The following is an 18425-nucleotide window of genomic DNA, read 5'->3' on the forward strand; positions in this document are numbered from 1 at the left end:
CCCAATCAAAATTATCTGCGATGTATGCATGGTTTCTGATATTTGCAGTTTATTCTTACAAATTCTCTATTAATTTCAATATCAAAATATATTAAAAAGATCAATCCTACTGCTTTGTATTTAAGTCATTGCAAATTTATCAACTACTTGTTTTCTGTGTGATGTGATTAAAATCCTATTTCAACAAATTTTTAACATCCACGTGACTGAATTCTTCACAAAAACATGGTAATATAAGAGGAGAATAACATAACAACAAAAACCACATTTACAATACAAAAGTAAAAACGCAAATTACCTTATCGAAGGTCAACACCAATCCCCAACCGAATGTTTTGAATGTGAAGCTAACACGTTAGATATTTCAAGGGAATTCGTGTCATCAACAGTGAACAATCATAGATTGCCACCATATTTTCAACTGCGCAGTAACTTGTCACATTTTAAACTGATTCTTTGAAAGTTTCACAACGAATTTTGTTTCTTAATGACATGAATAAGTAACATTTTCTATGTAAATATGATAATAAATTTAAATTTACATTGAATCTATTTTTGTGTTTACATATTTTTAATGATTTAAAAAAAAATTAAAAAAGGGACTATATTTTGTTGCGTAATGTGAAGTTATATTGAGTGAGCAGTGTCCACAAAAAGCCTAGTCTGGTTCCTTGTTTCATATCAGTTCGAAATGTGCCAGTAATTTGAAAATGTAATAAATAGAATATCTAACAGTGTCTTCAGTAACAACAAATATATTTCACTTATGTGTCTAATATTTTTTGTATCTTTCTTGAGTGCACTTAATATTAGACACACTTGTGAAACATATTTATTAGTGAAGACACTATTAAATATCCTCTATGTATAACATTGATCAGAATCAATATCACAATATCCTTTTCATTTATCAACTGAGCAATAAAATCTTATCAAAATTTGGCTACAACATCCAAGACTTTATAATCATGTAACAAACTTTTGTCAGGGGCAATATATTTTCAGTTCATGGATAACTTAACAGCATTTTACTTGATTTTACTGTCCTCTTAAACATAAACTAACACAAATATCAACATATACTGTTTAGGGGACTGACTGTTGTCTTTTGAAGCACAGAAAAGAAAGGAAAATACATAAAAGCCATAGAAAGATCGGGAGACAAGGAAGAGATGAAATTTTAAAAATTGAAGGAATAAAGACAGTTTTTATAATCCCCTAAAGTATTCAGTTAAAGTTTCTGTACCTATTTTTGAAAGTTTAAGTCATAATATCAAGGACACAGACATTAAAACAAGGACAAGATAATAAACCAAGGTCAAGGTTACACAATAACACAATGAAAAATACCATCCCATATGACCCATAAAAGTAGACTTTCTATCATTGTTTACTGGGGAATGAATGACATTAACATATAATCACGTTTTATTAGCAGTCCTACAGGTCACATGTATTTAATTAACTAACGCTAATTTACAATAATAAACTTCCACACTGATATTTCCATTTAAGATCTGCTAATAAAGTCAGACAAGTGGTACAACAGAAGTCACAAACCTAGTTATAGAATTCAAATGTAATTAATCTTATTACAGAAAATTTAGTTTAAAAAACACTATTTATGTACTGCCATCTATGAGGGTTGGTGAACTTCAGTATGAAACAGTATCCGTCAATTCCCATATCAAATTTTCTCTCCAACCTAAGGATAAGAAAGGGGATTTCATATAAATCTCTTAACATCAAAAGTAGATTTTGGCAGAATGTTTGTAAACCATGGGAGGTTTTGGCAACACAAGCATACATCATATAAGATCTAAGATTGCATCCAAAAATATGTGGTAAACTAAATCATGTTGAGAGCAGTTATCAAGATGGTGATAGATGTCTTAGGGTTTGATATATGTTTTGACCTTGTCATTGAAACCTCTGGGAATTGTCTTAAGGATGTATGTGACATTCATTTCCTTTACCGAAGAAGAGTTCCATAGAAACCTGTAGAATGTGTAACTAATTAATTGTAATTTGCCATCTGCTAATTAATTAAGGAAACAGCTGAATGTCACACAAGGGCTAGGCGGTTTTAAGCCTGCTCAGCTTGAAAGTAAAAAATATCTGTTGGGATTAAATACAATCATTTAAGGGAGAGAAGATACTTCACATTTTCAATTTTTCAGAAAAAAAAATCAATATAATTCTGAAAAATTCAATTTTGAAAATTGTTTAAGTGATCACTGGTATCAGGAAGATGGATGTTTAACTGCTTTATATGCTGGATAATTGTAGAATATCTATTTATAGATCGGGTTTATGAGAAAGATGGTTTAAAGGAAAATGATTATTACACAAATCACAGGTATATAAGGGTATTTGTAGACGGTTTATAATGTACTGATTACACAGTATTTATTTCATTATTTCCTTTCGCAAAATTTTGCTTGGCCTGTAGTATCTATTTTATATGTATATATTATATATAATTTAAATAAGAGAAACACTTTGCGTATCGTACATATAAATATAAAATCAAAATATCAACATAGCAACTGAAATTCCAAATCACAATCACCAACATTTTCAAGCCTTGCGGCCATCTTCAGGTGATTGCAATAACGCCACAGGTATTGCTTGGATGCAATTGCCTGCAGATGACCACAAGGTATGAAAGCATTAGTGATTGTGGTTTGGAATTTCAGCTGCCAAGTTAACATTTAGTTTTTATAGCTATATATACATTTATAAATATATGTATATATTTATAAGTGAGAACGCTACAAGCTAATGTTTAATTTCCATGGCCTATAGAACAAGCTATAACTATAGACTGTAGCAGCAACCACCCCAGTATGGCCTGTCACACACAAATTGACTGATGTTATAGATCAGGAGGTAGAGGATATAAGGGACTGGCAGGGGGTAGTATTAGGCCCAGACACTCAAGTGGACCACACTGTTTTATATCAATCTCCTTTCAGTTTACATTTCCACTTTTTTGTCTTCTACTATTGAAGACAAATGTTGGGCGGTTGCCCATGTTAATGTAGACTATATTGCTATTTGTAGAATTAACAATTAAACATTTCCTCAAAGGAATTCGCTCGCCTCCTCCCTTCTCATTATCAAAAATGATTCCATTATGTTGTTCTTAGTTAATAAAATTAATGATGTCACAGCATCTATGAAAATGCTGGCAAACCATAGTTCTTAACAGTTATAAAAGATTTCCAAGACTTTGATTATGATAGAGTTATCATGAATCATGCATTCATTTTCATTCTTGAAATTATTTTTGAGAAAATGAACTTGAATTTCTAGTTAAAACACAATTATAATGACAGTTTCTACCGATTATTATGGAGACAGTGACCTACTTTACATAATTCTAATTCGCCAATGGTTAAAATGACCTATTTTTGATAACTAAGGTGCTATGCTTCTATTTCCACAGAATTAAATGTCACCTGTTTGGTATTACTAAATCACAATGACTCTTTTTTCCATAAAGCAACTAAGACATATCTAACACGTAGATAACAGTTACCTGCTTTATAGGAAGACATTATTACAATAGTAGCAGTGACCCACTTACCAACACACTCAAGGCTATTATGACCTTCATATCCAGGTAGACACTGACAACTGCCTTTGGCATAGAACCATGTCCCGTCACTGCGACACAGGTAGGTAGGGAGCAATTCTTCTGCAGCGTTTGCCACACACACACCTTTCCGCTCCTCCAGAGCCTGCGGACTGTCTCCAGTCGGAGTTTCCATGAAGAATGCAAAATTCAAAGTCACATTTGGACACATGACATAGTAAATTTTGATAGAAATCAGTGTTACACATGCTCCTGTATCCTGGAATGCGAAATAAACACCACCAAGACCACGATTTAGTGGTACTTCCCTGTCCTCTTTATTTATTTTTAAATTAGAGTTGTCATCATATAGATGATCAGCAGCAATCTTGTCTATATTTTGGTATGAGATTTCGTCCCACATTGGCATCATTTCGTTAGCAATATCGGAGTCCGCCTCATAGTAATAAAGGTTGTATGTCTCCTTACACTGCTGAAGGCTGCTAGGGTCATTGTGTTTTACACATCGCCTCATGGAAAATGTCATTTCTATATGTAAGCTGTTGGCATCTCCTCGTGGTATGAAGGGTGTCCTCAGCCAGTTGTCCACCCCCTGACTGCTGACCGAACATGAAGCATACACACGTACAGGGTTGCCATTCTCTGCTGTGTAACTGCCTTCTCTCCACTGAAAATACACACAAACAGCCAAAATTAAAGAAACATTTCATCACATGTAATTAATTTAAAATTACGCTTTTTTAGAACTAGTCACCAAATTCAAACTTGTGAGTGATTTCTTTCACAATTTAATTATCATGAACCTAAAAGTTCTCTAGTCCAAAGCAATTAATAACAAACAAACAGGCGTAAATTCTAACTTCACGCTGTGACAGATATTACCATCAAATTCCATCAACAAAAATGTCTAATCAAAACAATATCTGGAAGTTTGCTAGAGAGGTGATTTCACAGGCTTTAAGTAACACTATAGATATACATGAACGTGATTCAGAAGGTCGAGTGAGGACCTTGACCTTAAGTTAGATTGTCTACATCACTCTGATATGAACACTCTCCTGATTTCGAAACAAGTCCCTTTAGACAGTCTGTATCATTAGTTTGTGAAACATTCCTTTAAAACATTAGTAAATAATCACAAACTTCTATTTGTGTGGCTCTGTAATACCACTGCAGGATGGAGTCTACACATGAAGCTAACTTGGTCAGTCTACTGTCTGCTGCACATATCCTGCTGTTACCATATAATTAACTGGTGAAAGTTTCAATTTTTTTTTTACTGGACATCACTGAAGTAAATAATCTGAAAGTATGGTAAATTAACTACAACTAAGCCTGTTAGACTAATAGCTTATGTACAAAAATAAACATACTGAGTGAGAAACAAGGCTTAGTACAGAAAGCAATCTACCGACCGTAAAAGTTAACTTCTGATCCAAAAACAAAGAATCATAGGATAAATCTGTTTTCAGACATTCTAGTACCCACTGAAATTCTGTAATTGTATAAATTTTAGCTGTAATCTTATTTTAGCATTATTCATGCTTAAAATTCACACTAAAATATTAGTGTGCTACTTGTTGCTCCTCCATATATTATTTACATATAAAAATGATTCATAATATGTGATTTGTCACGTTAATTTTCCGAAAAGTCGAGACTTGATAAAATTTGATTCTGATACAATAACTACCTTAACACTCCTTTATACCTTAATTCAATTGTAGGTGATTCAGTAGATTATGAGAGGACTATAAGGAAACGCTGACAATCTCAATAACAGTTTGTACCAGCAGTTTGTCCGGGTTTTTGTATTCCTGCAGGACTAATTATCAGTAATCTGGTCAGATTACAAGGATCAGGGAGAGTCTTCCAGTCTGTGTGATGTAACTTATATCATCATTAGATGTACAGTAGCTAATTCTTTATATTAGAGATGTTGGTACTTTTTATGTAATTAAGTTCAATATTCTTGATAAGCTGTGGGTTCAGTTTTCATATAGTGAAGTACATCTTTTCTGAGATATTGGTAGCTTTAATAGCAACAAGATCGTAATTAGTTTGAAATGACAATAAAATGTCACTTTGATTAGTAGTCTAACTTGAACTAGATCTAATAACCTCAATAACAATCCTATTCCACATTTTACACCATATCCAATAAATAAAAAAGATTCTGTCTTAAACCTGACGCAACAGTAGACAGACATTTATCCCTGAAATGGTCTCTAAGAGAATATGGATTCAACGATATATCACAGATGGACAATCCACGTCCAATAATTCCCAAATCAACAGATAATACCAACCCTTCCCTTAAGACAAAAGAAAATTAGACAACTTTTCCAGATGATCGCAACACAACAGTAAGAGCTTTTATTCAATTTGCAGATAATTCTGAAACAGGAGACAATGAAAATGGCTGTGGACATATTCATTAATTGTATATCCTGTTGGCATAGATATCTGTCTTCCATCTAATGTCCCTCAGCCAGTGGGAAGCTGGTCGAAATGTCTTCTCGACCAGGGGTAACATGGTCGAAATGTCTTCTCGACCAGTGGTAACATGGTCAAAATGTCTTCTCGACCAGTGGTAAGGTAGTTGAAATGTCTTCTCAACCAGTGGTAACATGGTCGAAATGTCTTCTTGACCAGTGTTAATGTGGTCAAAATGTCTTCTCGACCAGTGGTAACATGGTCGAAATGTCTTCTCGACCAGTGGTATCATGGTCGAAATGTCTTCTCGACCAGTGGTATCATAGTCAAAATGTCTTCTCCACCAATGGACAAATGAAACTTAGCAAAAGATTACCAAAAGTATCAACAAAAATACCCCCCCCCCCCCCCCCCCCCCACCTCTGATAATACTAATACTGACCCCATAACAACAGAACATGTCTCTGTGAGTACAGAGCACGAGTTGTCTTATACTTAAGTAAACAATTGTATAGTGTTTAACAGTGTGTGTCAACACGAGATTCACAACAAACTTTAATCATTATTGATATATACTTGACACTGCTCCTCACCATCCTTTGATGTTTTCCAACTCATACATCAGCTGTGACAATTTATACCTCATCTGGTTCAATCTGCAGTAAACTGATTATCAATAAAGAAATGCCATCTCTGCCAAACAATCCATGCTTGGGGTTTTTATGTGTCTGAATGCTTTTTTTGTCAATTCTGAGCTATTTTTATCATAATGAAAATCTATTTGAAATATAATTTTCTGATAAAATCCATGCCTTAAGATCATGTCCCCCAATGTCGTTAGTAACCAAAGCTTAGCTTGTATGGATATGGCAGTAACGATGTCAGACTAACGACGTCAGATCCAATTCTTGTTGTATATATTCCAAAGATTGTGGGTAAGAATCTCAAACAAAACAAGGGTCAAAATCTTGTCATCATATACATTCAAGCAGGCTGAACACTGAAAATTGAAATACTTCTCTTCTTTTCATGTATTTAAAGTCATAAAAAAAATTTTAAAGTTCAATTTTGGGAAATAAACTGTCAAACTACATAATGATGTATCGTGTTGTTAACTTTCTTTCTTCGTACAAATGGAAGGTTTTCTGTGGAAAAAACCTTTTTCTTACTTTTATTATTATTTCTAAATTCAAGGAATGAAAAAACAAAATTGGATCTGTACCCAACACGCAGATAACTATCAATGTAATGTAAATTTTGAATAAAATCTAACCTACTTTAAAATCATGACTTTTCGCGAGTTTATTTTTGTTGGTTCGCTAGACCTAATGCACAAATTGTTAAATTAATATGAAATTCTTATTTTCTTACCATTTGAGGATTTCAGGAGTACTTTTTATCCACGAAATCATATTTCAACAAAAAAATATATTATTATGGAAAACCATGAAATTTTTGTCCAACAAAAATACATGATTTTACAGTAACGGAAAAAAACTAATAAATTAATAATAAACACTCTCAGATGAATATTTTCACTTGCCTACAGTCTTATCACTTTATCAAAAGTTAAATTGGATTTTCCTCGATTCGCGGTATGATGACCTGGCAACAGGAACGAATAAAATCCTAAATGACTCTGTTGGTCTGAAGGTCACTTAATCACACATGATGCATGCATGTACATTTCATGTGTAGCGGAGTTAACACTCGTAATCGGAGAGATCAGATCGTAAATTTTACCCAGGTGCATCTGAGTTTGACACAAATCAATACCATATATGCAACATGCCTCATTCTGATAACATTGAATTCACACCTCCAAGGAAACGCAGGCCGTTTTCCTAACATATTGCTCCTGGTCCGAGATGAGATTGGATTGTAGGCTGTTTTATACTTTTAGGGCTGTAGAATGATTGGTATGATTGGACTTGCCTGTATACCACAGACGTATGTACGGTACTCTCACACAGCAACAATATTTCTCAACCATTTCCTTGATGTCCAATTCATCAACACAAACAAACATTTTCTTGATGTCCATTTCATTAAAAAAAAAACATGTTTTTTATTGTATGTTTAGACAAGGACAAATTTTACATTGTCAAGATATTGTTAAAATATGAATTTTAGAGTTTTGATGTATATATCAAATTAAGACAAATAAATTCCTCTCAGTATACTTAACTACCTTACATAATTAGATTAAAGGTTTGATTGAAAAAAATGTGATGTATTTTAACATAAACTGATTGAGGAAAAAATTTAACTTTTTCTAATTTTCATTTAATTGTATTTTTACTTTATTGTTATGTAAACACTTTCAACATTTTCTCTAAAATGAAATCACTAATAGATCAACATATTAACAAATGACGTTCTGTTAAGGAATGGCATTGTCACCATTTCCTCTGAGATTGTCCAAATTGGACTTTCATTGATCCATTTAGCAAGGTCCATGTGAGGTTGAAAGGTTGCATCAACAGTGGATAAGTTCCTGATAGATATCACAAAGAAAACAATAGCAACACATCCCATGGAGAGCCCCTTGGTCCTACACGACACAATTAGCCTTGTGTACCGGCTAATCAGAAGCGTAAGTGTTGGATAGATTGTGCCTGGTTTTTCCCATACGGAGACATCTCATTGGGTTAAGTTAAGGTTAACACCGCACAGTCACATGCGATGAAATGAGCCAGGCATATTTCCTCCTGATGACAAGATTCATGGTGAATACATGGATGGCATCTTTGCATTGAAATTGCATCTTGGCTACCAATTTGCCTGTTGTCAGCTCATTTTATCTGAATCCGCCCCATAACACCCATCTTCCATTCTAATGAGGTTATCTCCCTTTGTTTTCTGCGGTAATGATCACTTCTATTCTTAATGTAGTTACCTCCTCCTGTTTTCTGAGGGATGACTTTGATTTGAAAAATCCCCTTCGTGGCCTTCATCATCAACCTTGTTGTCTCTCTATCATCTTCCTTATCTCTATTAAAACCACTTTTCATTGTTTTTATCATATCTCTATAACCTTCATCTTCATCATACCTCTATTACCTTCATCTTCATCATACCTCTTTTACCTTCATCTTCATCATACCTCTATTAATTTCACAATTCATTTCTTGCCAGTAATTTTCTCATATTCTATTGAAGCTTTTTTTTTTTGAAAAGTGCTAAATGTAAAAAGTGTATTATATTTTTTCAACAGATTTTCTATTCCAATTTGAGACGAACAATTCCACCTGTTCAAATCCATTATCTGAAATACTTCAATTCTCGTTTTAAAACATATTTTAACAATTTCAATGTTATCTTTTTTCAGTCTGGTTACTGTTCTCACTATTCTGGTTGATTTTTTTTAAAAAGAATATTGATGTCTTTATGTTGTTTTTTATTTAACACATTAAATTCTTTATATTTCAGGTTACCATCACCTTGCCCTGTAGATGTACAAGACAGAACCAGACTTTTAAGGTCAAACGATTAAAATGCCTAGTGTAGTAACACATTACATTAACAATGTCTACAGCTTTATTATACTTACTCAAAAACTGACAAAAATCTCATCAAAAGCGTTTACATAGGAAAGCACTTTCAACAGATTGAAAAGTTTTGCTTTCTAATTTAAGAACCAAAAATACTGACTCTGAGAGGCTTTTAATGAAAGATAGATCACAAAATTTTACATGTAGTATTTCGGGGCAATATTTTTTTGTGATATTATAGTCAATATCAGGCCTAAGATACATGCAGGCAAATAGCTGTGTATATAATACACATATAAAAATTTCTGAGCGTCAAGCTTACAGACTTCCCAGGAAGCTGCACAAAAACCGGCTGTGTTTAATAATGGAGAGAGCCGTACAAATTAATAAGCCATAAATCATAAGTTAATAGTAGAGGATCAATCCAGTCCATGAAAGACAGTCTGGAGATGTCTATCTCCAAAAAATTACATTCCTTTGTGATGCTCAAAGTGTCCCAAGATGTCTGTCAATGACAAGTATTCTCCTCATTTTTTACTTATGTAAATGATTATTGTACTGTATATACCACAAGGACCTCTTCAACAGGTCCAGGCTAGACTACAGCACAAACAGCCTGTGATATCTATATTGAAAGTAATTACCATTTTGGAATTATTTTTTATTTTCAAATTTAAAGTATCAAAGGTCAGAACTGAGTAGTAATGTGATAGGATATTGTTGTCTGTTTAGGGTTTTATATCCCTGAAGTGGTGGGAGACGGTGTCTATGGATGATAGCAACTCTGACATATACATTTAAAGTGTCATCAGACTGAAAGTTCATGGAAGGGTGTTGATTCTAAATAAATAATTAATATGTTTTAGTTCCGAATGCAAGTTACAAACTTAAAGTTCGAATGTAGGTTGATTTTACGACAGTGTCAATAGATGATGGAGCCACGACCAGACGTTTTCACTTCATGAATGCTCTAGGGGTTATGATCACTTTTACTCTCTGCGCTTCTGAAACATTTCATGGCAAAATCGCAGGTTTTATGTGCGACACCTTGTGGACAATACATAAACTAGTTTGATAATTTGGTGTACATCAAACGAATCTAGAGGTAGCATATTGTAATGGCTTTGAAGTTTGGTGTCACTCTTTTATAGTCTTCAAAAAGAGCACATCAGTCTGTGATCGGTCAGTTTTTCTCCCTCCCCGAACCAATCAAATTACTTTACTTGTTCTTTCAGTTTTGCCATGACATGTTCTAGGGGTTCAGAGAGTGAAAGTGATCATAACCCTGGAGTGTCTAGGATGACGTTTTTAAGAACTGTCACACAGAAATATCATAACCTGGAGGGTGGAAGAATAAAATCCTACCCGATCATATTATACTGAACAAGGACTTCCCAGTGATAGGGTAAACAGTTGTACATGGAAACACAGGTCATGATTTATAATACATTGTCAGATGTAGGGAACAACTGTTAATAAACCTCTAGCTTATATAAATACACTGTGAAAACAATCCATAGCCAAATGGTCTGGGGTAACACTATTTTCATGCATTTTTGTGGGCAAAATATGAACCCATGTCTCTATTAGATTTATTTCATAATGTGGGAAGATTCTAAAAATATATTGTTTACTCCTGCAAATTTCCATCCTAATTGATCCTTTTTTTTCTTCATGAGTTGAGATAAAGTGGCCCAATCCCAAATGAGAGGAAAAAAGCTCTGATTTCTGTACAGTTTGTGAAGGATATAAACACATGCATGTCCTGATGCAGTGGAATCAGATATGCCATAAACAAACGTTGTGTACTCTTTCAGCCTGGAGCCAGTTAATTTGTCACATTAAAGTGATATTTTTACAGAAAACGCATCAAATAGTGGAAGTTAACACATTTCAGTCACCTATAAAACTATAAGAACTTTTACACAAGAGCTCAAATGCACTTTCAAATATTTGCTTTGCCTTGCAAGTTTCATTTTTTTTCAAATCAACATTTTACAATATCGATCTCTTAATTTTTGCAGCAGAGAAAATCTCTCTATGATCAGTTCTACTTAGGAAACCACTGATCACTGGAAACAAGAAATAACTTAGCTCCATGTAGCACAATTTATTGCTATTTTGAACAGACTTTTTTCAACAATTTCAGTTGAAAACAAATTTATTTTATTTGTCCTCAGAGAGTTTACTTTCATAATCAGCTCCAAATTTTATGACGATGCTGCTAGTTCAGCAATGTTATTGTCTTGTGTTAGTTAACCTTGACAGTGACCCTGACGGTATAAGACTACTATAAACAAGAATATTTATTGTAGAGTTTCAAAAGAAACAGGTCACAGGAATGCTTTATTTTACATCATGATTTCAAACCAACATATTGAAAGAAAAAAAAACATCCTTTAAATACTACGCAGAACATTTAGTATTGATTTAGAATGTTCCACTGAATAAATAAGGGGGAGACCATGGATCAGTCCAATTTTACAGATAAGAAGGATGGACTGAAAACTATCAAACTTGTCATTTCAAGGCATTTTTGGGTCAATTATTCAATTGTTTGACAAAAGCAAAATGCAATAAAACATTGGGTTGTGTAACAAACTTGAGATCAATATGTAATTCCAGCCAATCCATGTTAACTTTGCCAATCAACCAATATTTAAAATTTGAGATACACAATGAAACATTTTTTTTTAAAGAAATTTGAGATTTTGTGTTTTGTAAGTGATACATATTACTGTCAGTAGATGTTAATATTAACTACCTTATATGGTCGTCTGCGTTAGTAATGATGAAGGAAACTGATAAAGCAGGACCAATATAGGACAATCATATCCATCATTGTGTAAGTATCAGCAAAACAATTGGATAATAAATCATCTTTCTTCTGCCGCTGAGGCTCCCCATGGGAGAATTTTGTATATATAAAAGTTTCTCTACTACCAATGAGGCTCCAAGTGGGGATTTTATATAAGATGTTTTTTTTACCACTGAGGCTCCAAATAGGATTTTATATCTATTATATTCTCTCTTCTACCACTGAGGCTCCAAATGGGGATTTTATACTTATATTTTCTCACCTATCACTGAGGCTCCAAACGGAGGTTTCATATCTATAATATTTTCTCACCTATTAAGGAGGCTCCAAATTCAGAATCAACATTGAGAACATATTACATCATTTCATGGAAGGCTGATGTAAGAAAAGCTTACGAAGAATCTCTACAAGAAAATGCTAAGATATTACTTGTAGAAGAGAATATATTGCCAGAATATAACTCAACGGTGCAATGTAGTTCATTTTAAGTGCAGTCTGGAGAGTTTCATGTAAGTGCTTCTATGGCAACAAATTACCTCATTGAAAAAAAATTAAATTTTGAAATGAATTTTTGTTTCAATGGGATCGTTAAAAGATGTTATGCGAGTTCAAACAGATCAAGTTTTTCAAGACATTGAATACATAAAAATTATACAAGGCAGTTACGGGGAGATGGATGTATAATGTGGATACAAATCTTGTGACAGCAGTAGACAGATATTCCATGGTGTCAGATTAGACACATTTATAGTATAACTAGTCTCCACATAAATAGGTTTGTTATCTCCCCTTGGGCCTCACTATCAGCAGTACCGATAAAGATAGTACACCAGGGTGGTGATGAGTCTGGTGACATGTGTTTTAAAACAATGACTCCCAGGCTTTATATCCTGTGGAGCGATTCAGTCCAACACTGACAGCCACCAAGCCAGGCTCCATAGAACATGCTGAGAGATGATGGAAAATTATATTTTGGCATACATCCTTTTTTCTGCCTTCTGGCATTTACTAGCACCCGGGTTGATCGGTAATCTCTGACAAAGACGACCACCATGTCTGCTCTGTGGCCATCTATACGACCAGTGACAAACTATCCGCCTTTTCCATCAGTATAAACTATGGTAACTATCCTGTAGTTATGATAAGAGTGGTAAATGTCCTTCAATTCTGATAAGCCCACAAATGCATATACTCTGCTATCCATATTGAAATTTCATTTCACATTGCTTAATGCCCACTTCCAATTAAATTCTATTCATCAAATTATTTATTGATATAAAGAACATATTAGATAGATCTACCATAAATTTTACATTTTCATTTAGTCCATGTTTGGTAAAAACCCCATCCATAACAATCTCCTTATCTAACTAAAGCCCTATATTTCATATCTTTTTTTTTTTTTTTATTTTACTGATGAAAGAAACAACATCTGAAATTTCAATGCAGAACAAAAAAGTTCTATAAAAAGTCTTTAAAGCACAGATTTCTATGAGATTCCTTATGTGACCTGTTGACTTCCTTACAATGATTTTGTTAATATATAGGAATCCACAGTGGAGTGATCTCCCTTGCTGCTAAAATATTCATAATGATCTTATTTCATTATAGGACTGACCAGAATAATAACAAAGAGACTGCCTTGTGGAGATTTGTTAACAACTAGAATTAACTTTGGTACCAAAGATTCTTGTGCATCTCATGTTGTCTGTATTAGAAATTATTTTGACAGGTTTAATAGAAAAAAATTGTAATATTTTACTAGATATGTTGAGAGTGACAAGACAATGCTATGATTTATAATACAAATCTGTCAGAAAGCCTATCATTTCAGATGAAAAGGAGCAGACAAAATATATCTCTCTTTTCCTTTTTTTTTTTTTTATTATCAAAATTAATGTTTTTGATTTTTTTCTTCGCACATTGCTTCCTAAACATGTAATTTTGGTATTAATCTACTCAATGTAGTAGAATTTCATCTTTTAAGACCATTTTTAAGGTTTTAATCTTTTAAAATTGTAAACCAGCAGACCAATTAATAATGAGCTGAGTCAGACCTGCACAAGCATACAACATAATTAATATGCGAAAATTGATGACACTAATCTGTGTTATCCCAAGGTCATTTCAAAAATACACCTAAATCAGATTTTTTCCCCTTTTTTTATTTTCTTTTTTTTTGTGAACAGCTTAAATCCTGAAAAAAACTACACATAACTCACTCTCTTATTGCTTCCTAGGTCTGGAGTAGACTGACAAAACTAAAAAATATCTTTTCTTTTTTTATCTCATCATTAATGAGAAAAGTTTTTAAATTCATTCTTGCACGAAATCTTCATTGTGTTGATTTCTGTTCATAATTACAAAACTTCATATTATTAGACACAACCTTAAAATGCATCAACTATATGTAATTTCCATCAAAACTTTGGTAATGATAGTGTACTGCTAATAATCTTCATTATTAACATAGCTGATCTGATAACTAGGAGGTTGATATTTCCAATAGACAGCTACAATCAAGTATCATAGACTGAAAACACCCATCAGTAGCACGCCATAACTTGTAAGTGTATCTATAAATATCTGGTTATCCTCTTAGTGCCCCTGCTACCTGTCAGTAGAGGTATAACTCTCTTGTTATCCCCATGGCGCCTCTGCTACCTGTTAGTAGGGGTATAACTAGTTTGTTAAACCCCTTGGTGCCCCTGCTACCTGTCAGTAGAAGTATAAATATCCTGTTATCCCCTTGGTGCCCCAGCTACCTGTCAGTAGAGGTATAACTATCTTGTTATCCCCTTGGTGCCCCGGCTACCTGTCAGTAGAGGTATAACCATCTTGTTATCCCCTTGGTGCCCCTGCTACCTGTCAGTAGAGGTATAACTACCTTGTTACCCCTTTTAGTGCCCCTGTTATCTGTCAGTGTAGGTATAACTAAGTGTTGAGAACAGGTGAAAGCTCCATCATCATACATCAACCATCCAGGTGTTATGACCTGTGAAATGATTCAAGTAGTGACTTCCAAATAACTTACCTGTCTAGTGAACAGAGTTGAAATAATTCACATTAAACTGATAAAGATTTATCAAAATGACATATCCTGTCTAAGTATGTAGAACAGTACCTTTACATGTATAGCAGAATACCGTACATTTTACTGTTGACAATAAATGTACCCATCATTGTGGGGAAATGCAGAATCCATCCCATCATTTTCCTGATAATACCTCTGGGTACCTAGTTATAAAATTGGGTAACAATACTGCTGGTAAGTAAATCATGTGATTAACCTATATCCTTGTATTGACTTAAATACAACTTTCAAACAATAACTTCTACTGAGAAAACCAGCATTTCTTACAACTCCCAAATATTTAAGCACTGTTCATATTTCCACTTTCTTCTTTTCTTCCTTTATTTTCTTTGAAAACATTCTTATGTTGCCAAAATTATTATCTCATTCAGTGGAAAATGATTGTGATTAAAATTCCAGGTATCTAGAGCTGCACTAATGACCCTGTTGATGCTGGGTACCTGTTCCGCTGAACATTCATCACACAGTTGTCCAACATCTGTCTACTGAAACTCTAAACCATTAACATCAAAAACTGGCTGCATGATATACCATTCAAACTTCCATAATATCCTGTCTGCTACCACAGGCAGCATTAAAAAAATGAAGACCATGTCGTTAATTTAAATCTATTATAGACTACACACCCAACCATTAGGCAGGTTTTGTTTTGTTTCTATGATGTTTACTGTCTTCCCAAATATCAGGCTGATAAGAGGACAAGTGTCACAGAAAGAAAAAGCAGAGAGTCGTCCTTCCCCTATCCTGACACCCCATCCCACCCCTAACCGTACCCCTACCCCCATCCAACATCTCCACCCCAACCCCACCTCCAGTTCTGTACTAGGTCTACTTTCAGTCACATCCAATCAATATGCAGTGTATACATCATACCCCTCACAACCTGCCCAATAATCAATCATCTCTTCTGACATTCTGTGAAATCAATAATTTTTGTGGGGGAATTATTTTCATAGATTTTGTAGTTACTCTTAATTCACAAATTCGTATGTCCATGAACTATTGAAAGTTGAACCATTAAACTAAATTCATCTATAAAATTAAACATCCACAAAATATTTTTTTTTTTTTTTTTTGGAAAACTTGAAAATTTAGCATCTTGAATATATATGATTTTACAGAATTGTGAGATACAGCAGGAAGTATTCTTTCTCCTTCTCATGTACCGGTCGATTGGCTGATTGAAAAAAATTAATAGCGCTGCATTATGGTACATAACATTTTCATTCAAATTTGAAAAGAACATGCACTAAAACTTGTGAAAAATTGGATTTTTCTAAAATGCTTTGATGCATTTCCACTACTAAACTCGCTACAACAATGGACTTGGATCTCTAAGAATTCTCAACTTCTGCCTGTAAAATTCAATTGGTATTTCCTGGCATAATAGAACTAATATATAGCCTGTGTTAGTATGTGTATCAATAGCTATAAGCTTATTCCATCTACTACCTCAGTCATTTTATGAGACATTATATTACTACTCCTATAATTCTTAAACATAACAATATTTGTACATCATAATCACATCAAAGCTTGCTTCCTGTTTACTCTATGTCCAAGCACAAAACGCCAAGACTGCCTAAACTGACGCTTCAATACAAGTAGCATGCTATTGATTCGAAACGAGGATCTCATCGTGGTAAAGGCAGTGAAAGTCGGTTTGCCTTTGAAATTCCCTGTGACAAGTGCTCAATAATATGACCAGGAATTTGCATTGTCGAGGGTCTATGATATGACAAAGATTTAGACTATAATACAAATATTATACTATTGATTCTGACCAATTTCTTTCAATTCTGCAGAATGCAGCGAAAACTGATCAGAGATAAGAAGGAAATTATGTGTGTCAGGGCAAGCCCTATGATGGATGGGTCATTATAAACAACCAAGAAATTCTGAAAAAAGCAGGATCACATCGGTCCAGCTCAAATCCTTTCGATAGGGCCTGAAAATTGTAATCAGTGACAACGACCATTTGACAGATGTAACCTTGGTCACCAGTTCGTTTCGGAATCATTTTTCATTACGAAGCAATTTTTCACAATTTGACTGCAATATTTACCAGAAATGTTTTTGTTTGTTTCAAATGCTGTAGCAACTGAATGCATTCAATCAAAGTCAGATCCTATGTTCAACACCAGTTCAGCTTTTGGAATTCATAAACTGCCATCAAATTTTGGACACGTTTTAATCATTTGCACTCCTCATGTACATAATATGGTAATTTTCCAAAACATTAAAACTGCATCAAGTGATATTTTTATCTGTGATAATAAAATGTCCTTCATAACACTGCTGCATGTTACGTCCTTATTGTTGTTTCATTCACTGCCCTGATCACTTACTGTGTGGTCCCCCCACCCCCACCCCTACAAACACGACATAATTATGGACATCATTGCTAACCATTTCAAAATGTTGACTTTTTTAATTGCAGTTATACTGATATAAATGCAACCTCATTTGATGAAAAAGTTGTAAAATTTGTTGTCAGACAAGGTTATTTGTGCACATATCAACAGGAAAGTTATTGACAATGATAGAATCATTTGTATATGAAACAGGGTAGTTACCAAACCCAGAGTCCTAAAGGAAGGAGAGAATTAGGGAGGGGTTATTATCACTTAACACATGCTGGGGAGGGCTAATTACTCAGTAGAAATAAGTTAAGTCTGTGCAATAAGTATATAATGTTACTTAGGCTTTCTAGTTTTATAACTTTTTCCTGCAATTCAATTTTTTGCCACCCAAAAAGAAAACCTTTATCTCATTACGCCAGCAAAGTATCTAAACCTTTCCCACATCCACAATGACAAAATAAAACTTAACAACATCCATTTGAAGTCATTTTCTTTAATATAATGTTCAAATCAAATGAACGCAAGTTAAACCACACATCTGAGTAGTGGCTGTAATGAGAACTTTGAGGTTCAATCCAGTGTAGACATATTAAGGCAGCCAGAATGTAGTTTACAGACC

The 18425-nt window shown here is 34.0% G+C and overlaps 1 protein-coding gene across 1 annotated transcript in view; it reads right to left on the bottom strand.

Moving 5' to 3' along the window:
• Positions 1–18425, bottom strand: part of LOC132555315 (ephrin type-B receptor 1-B-like) — a 95973-nt gene that overhangs the window by 49007 nt on the left and 28541 nt on the right. Inside the window, exon 3 of the mRNA XM_060219675.1 lies at positions 3593–4268. Within this exon, the coding sequence (XP_060075658.1) occupies positions 3593–4268 (676 nt within the window). The remainder of the gene's footprint in view (positions 1–3592; positions 4269–18425) is intronic.

The sequence above is a fragment of the Ylistrum balloti genome, unplaced genomic scaffold (genome assembly GCF_031769215.1).
Source record: "Ylistrum balloti isolate Yb309-2 unplaced genomic scaffold, AGI_CSIRO_Ybal_v1 Utg369646, whole genome shotgun sequence".
In the NCBI taxonomy this organism is placed as follows: Eukaryota; Metazoa; Mollusca; class Bivalvia; order Pectinida; family Pectinidae; genus Ylistrum; species Ylistrum balloti.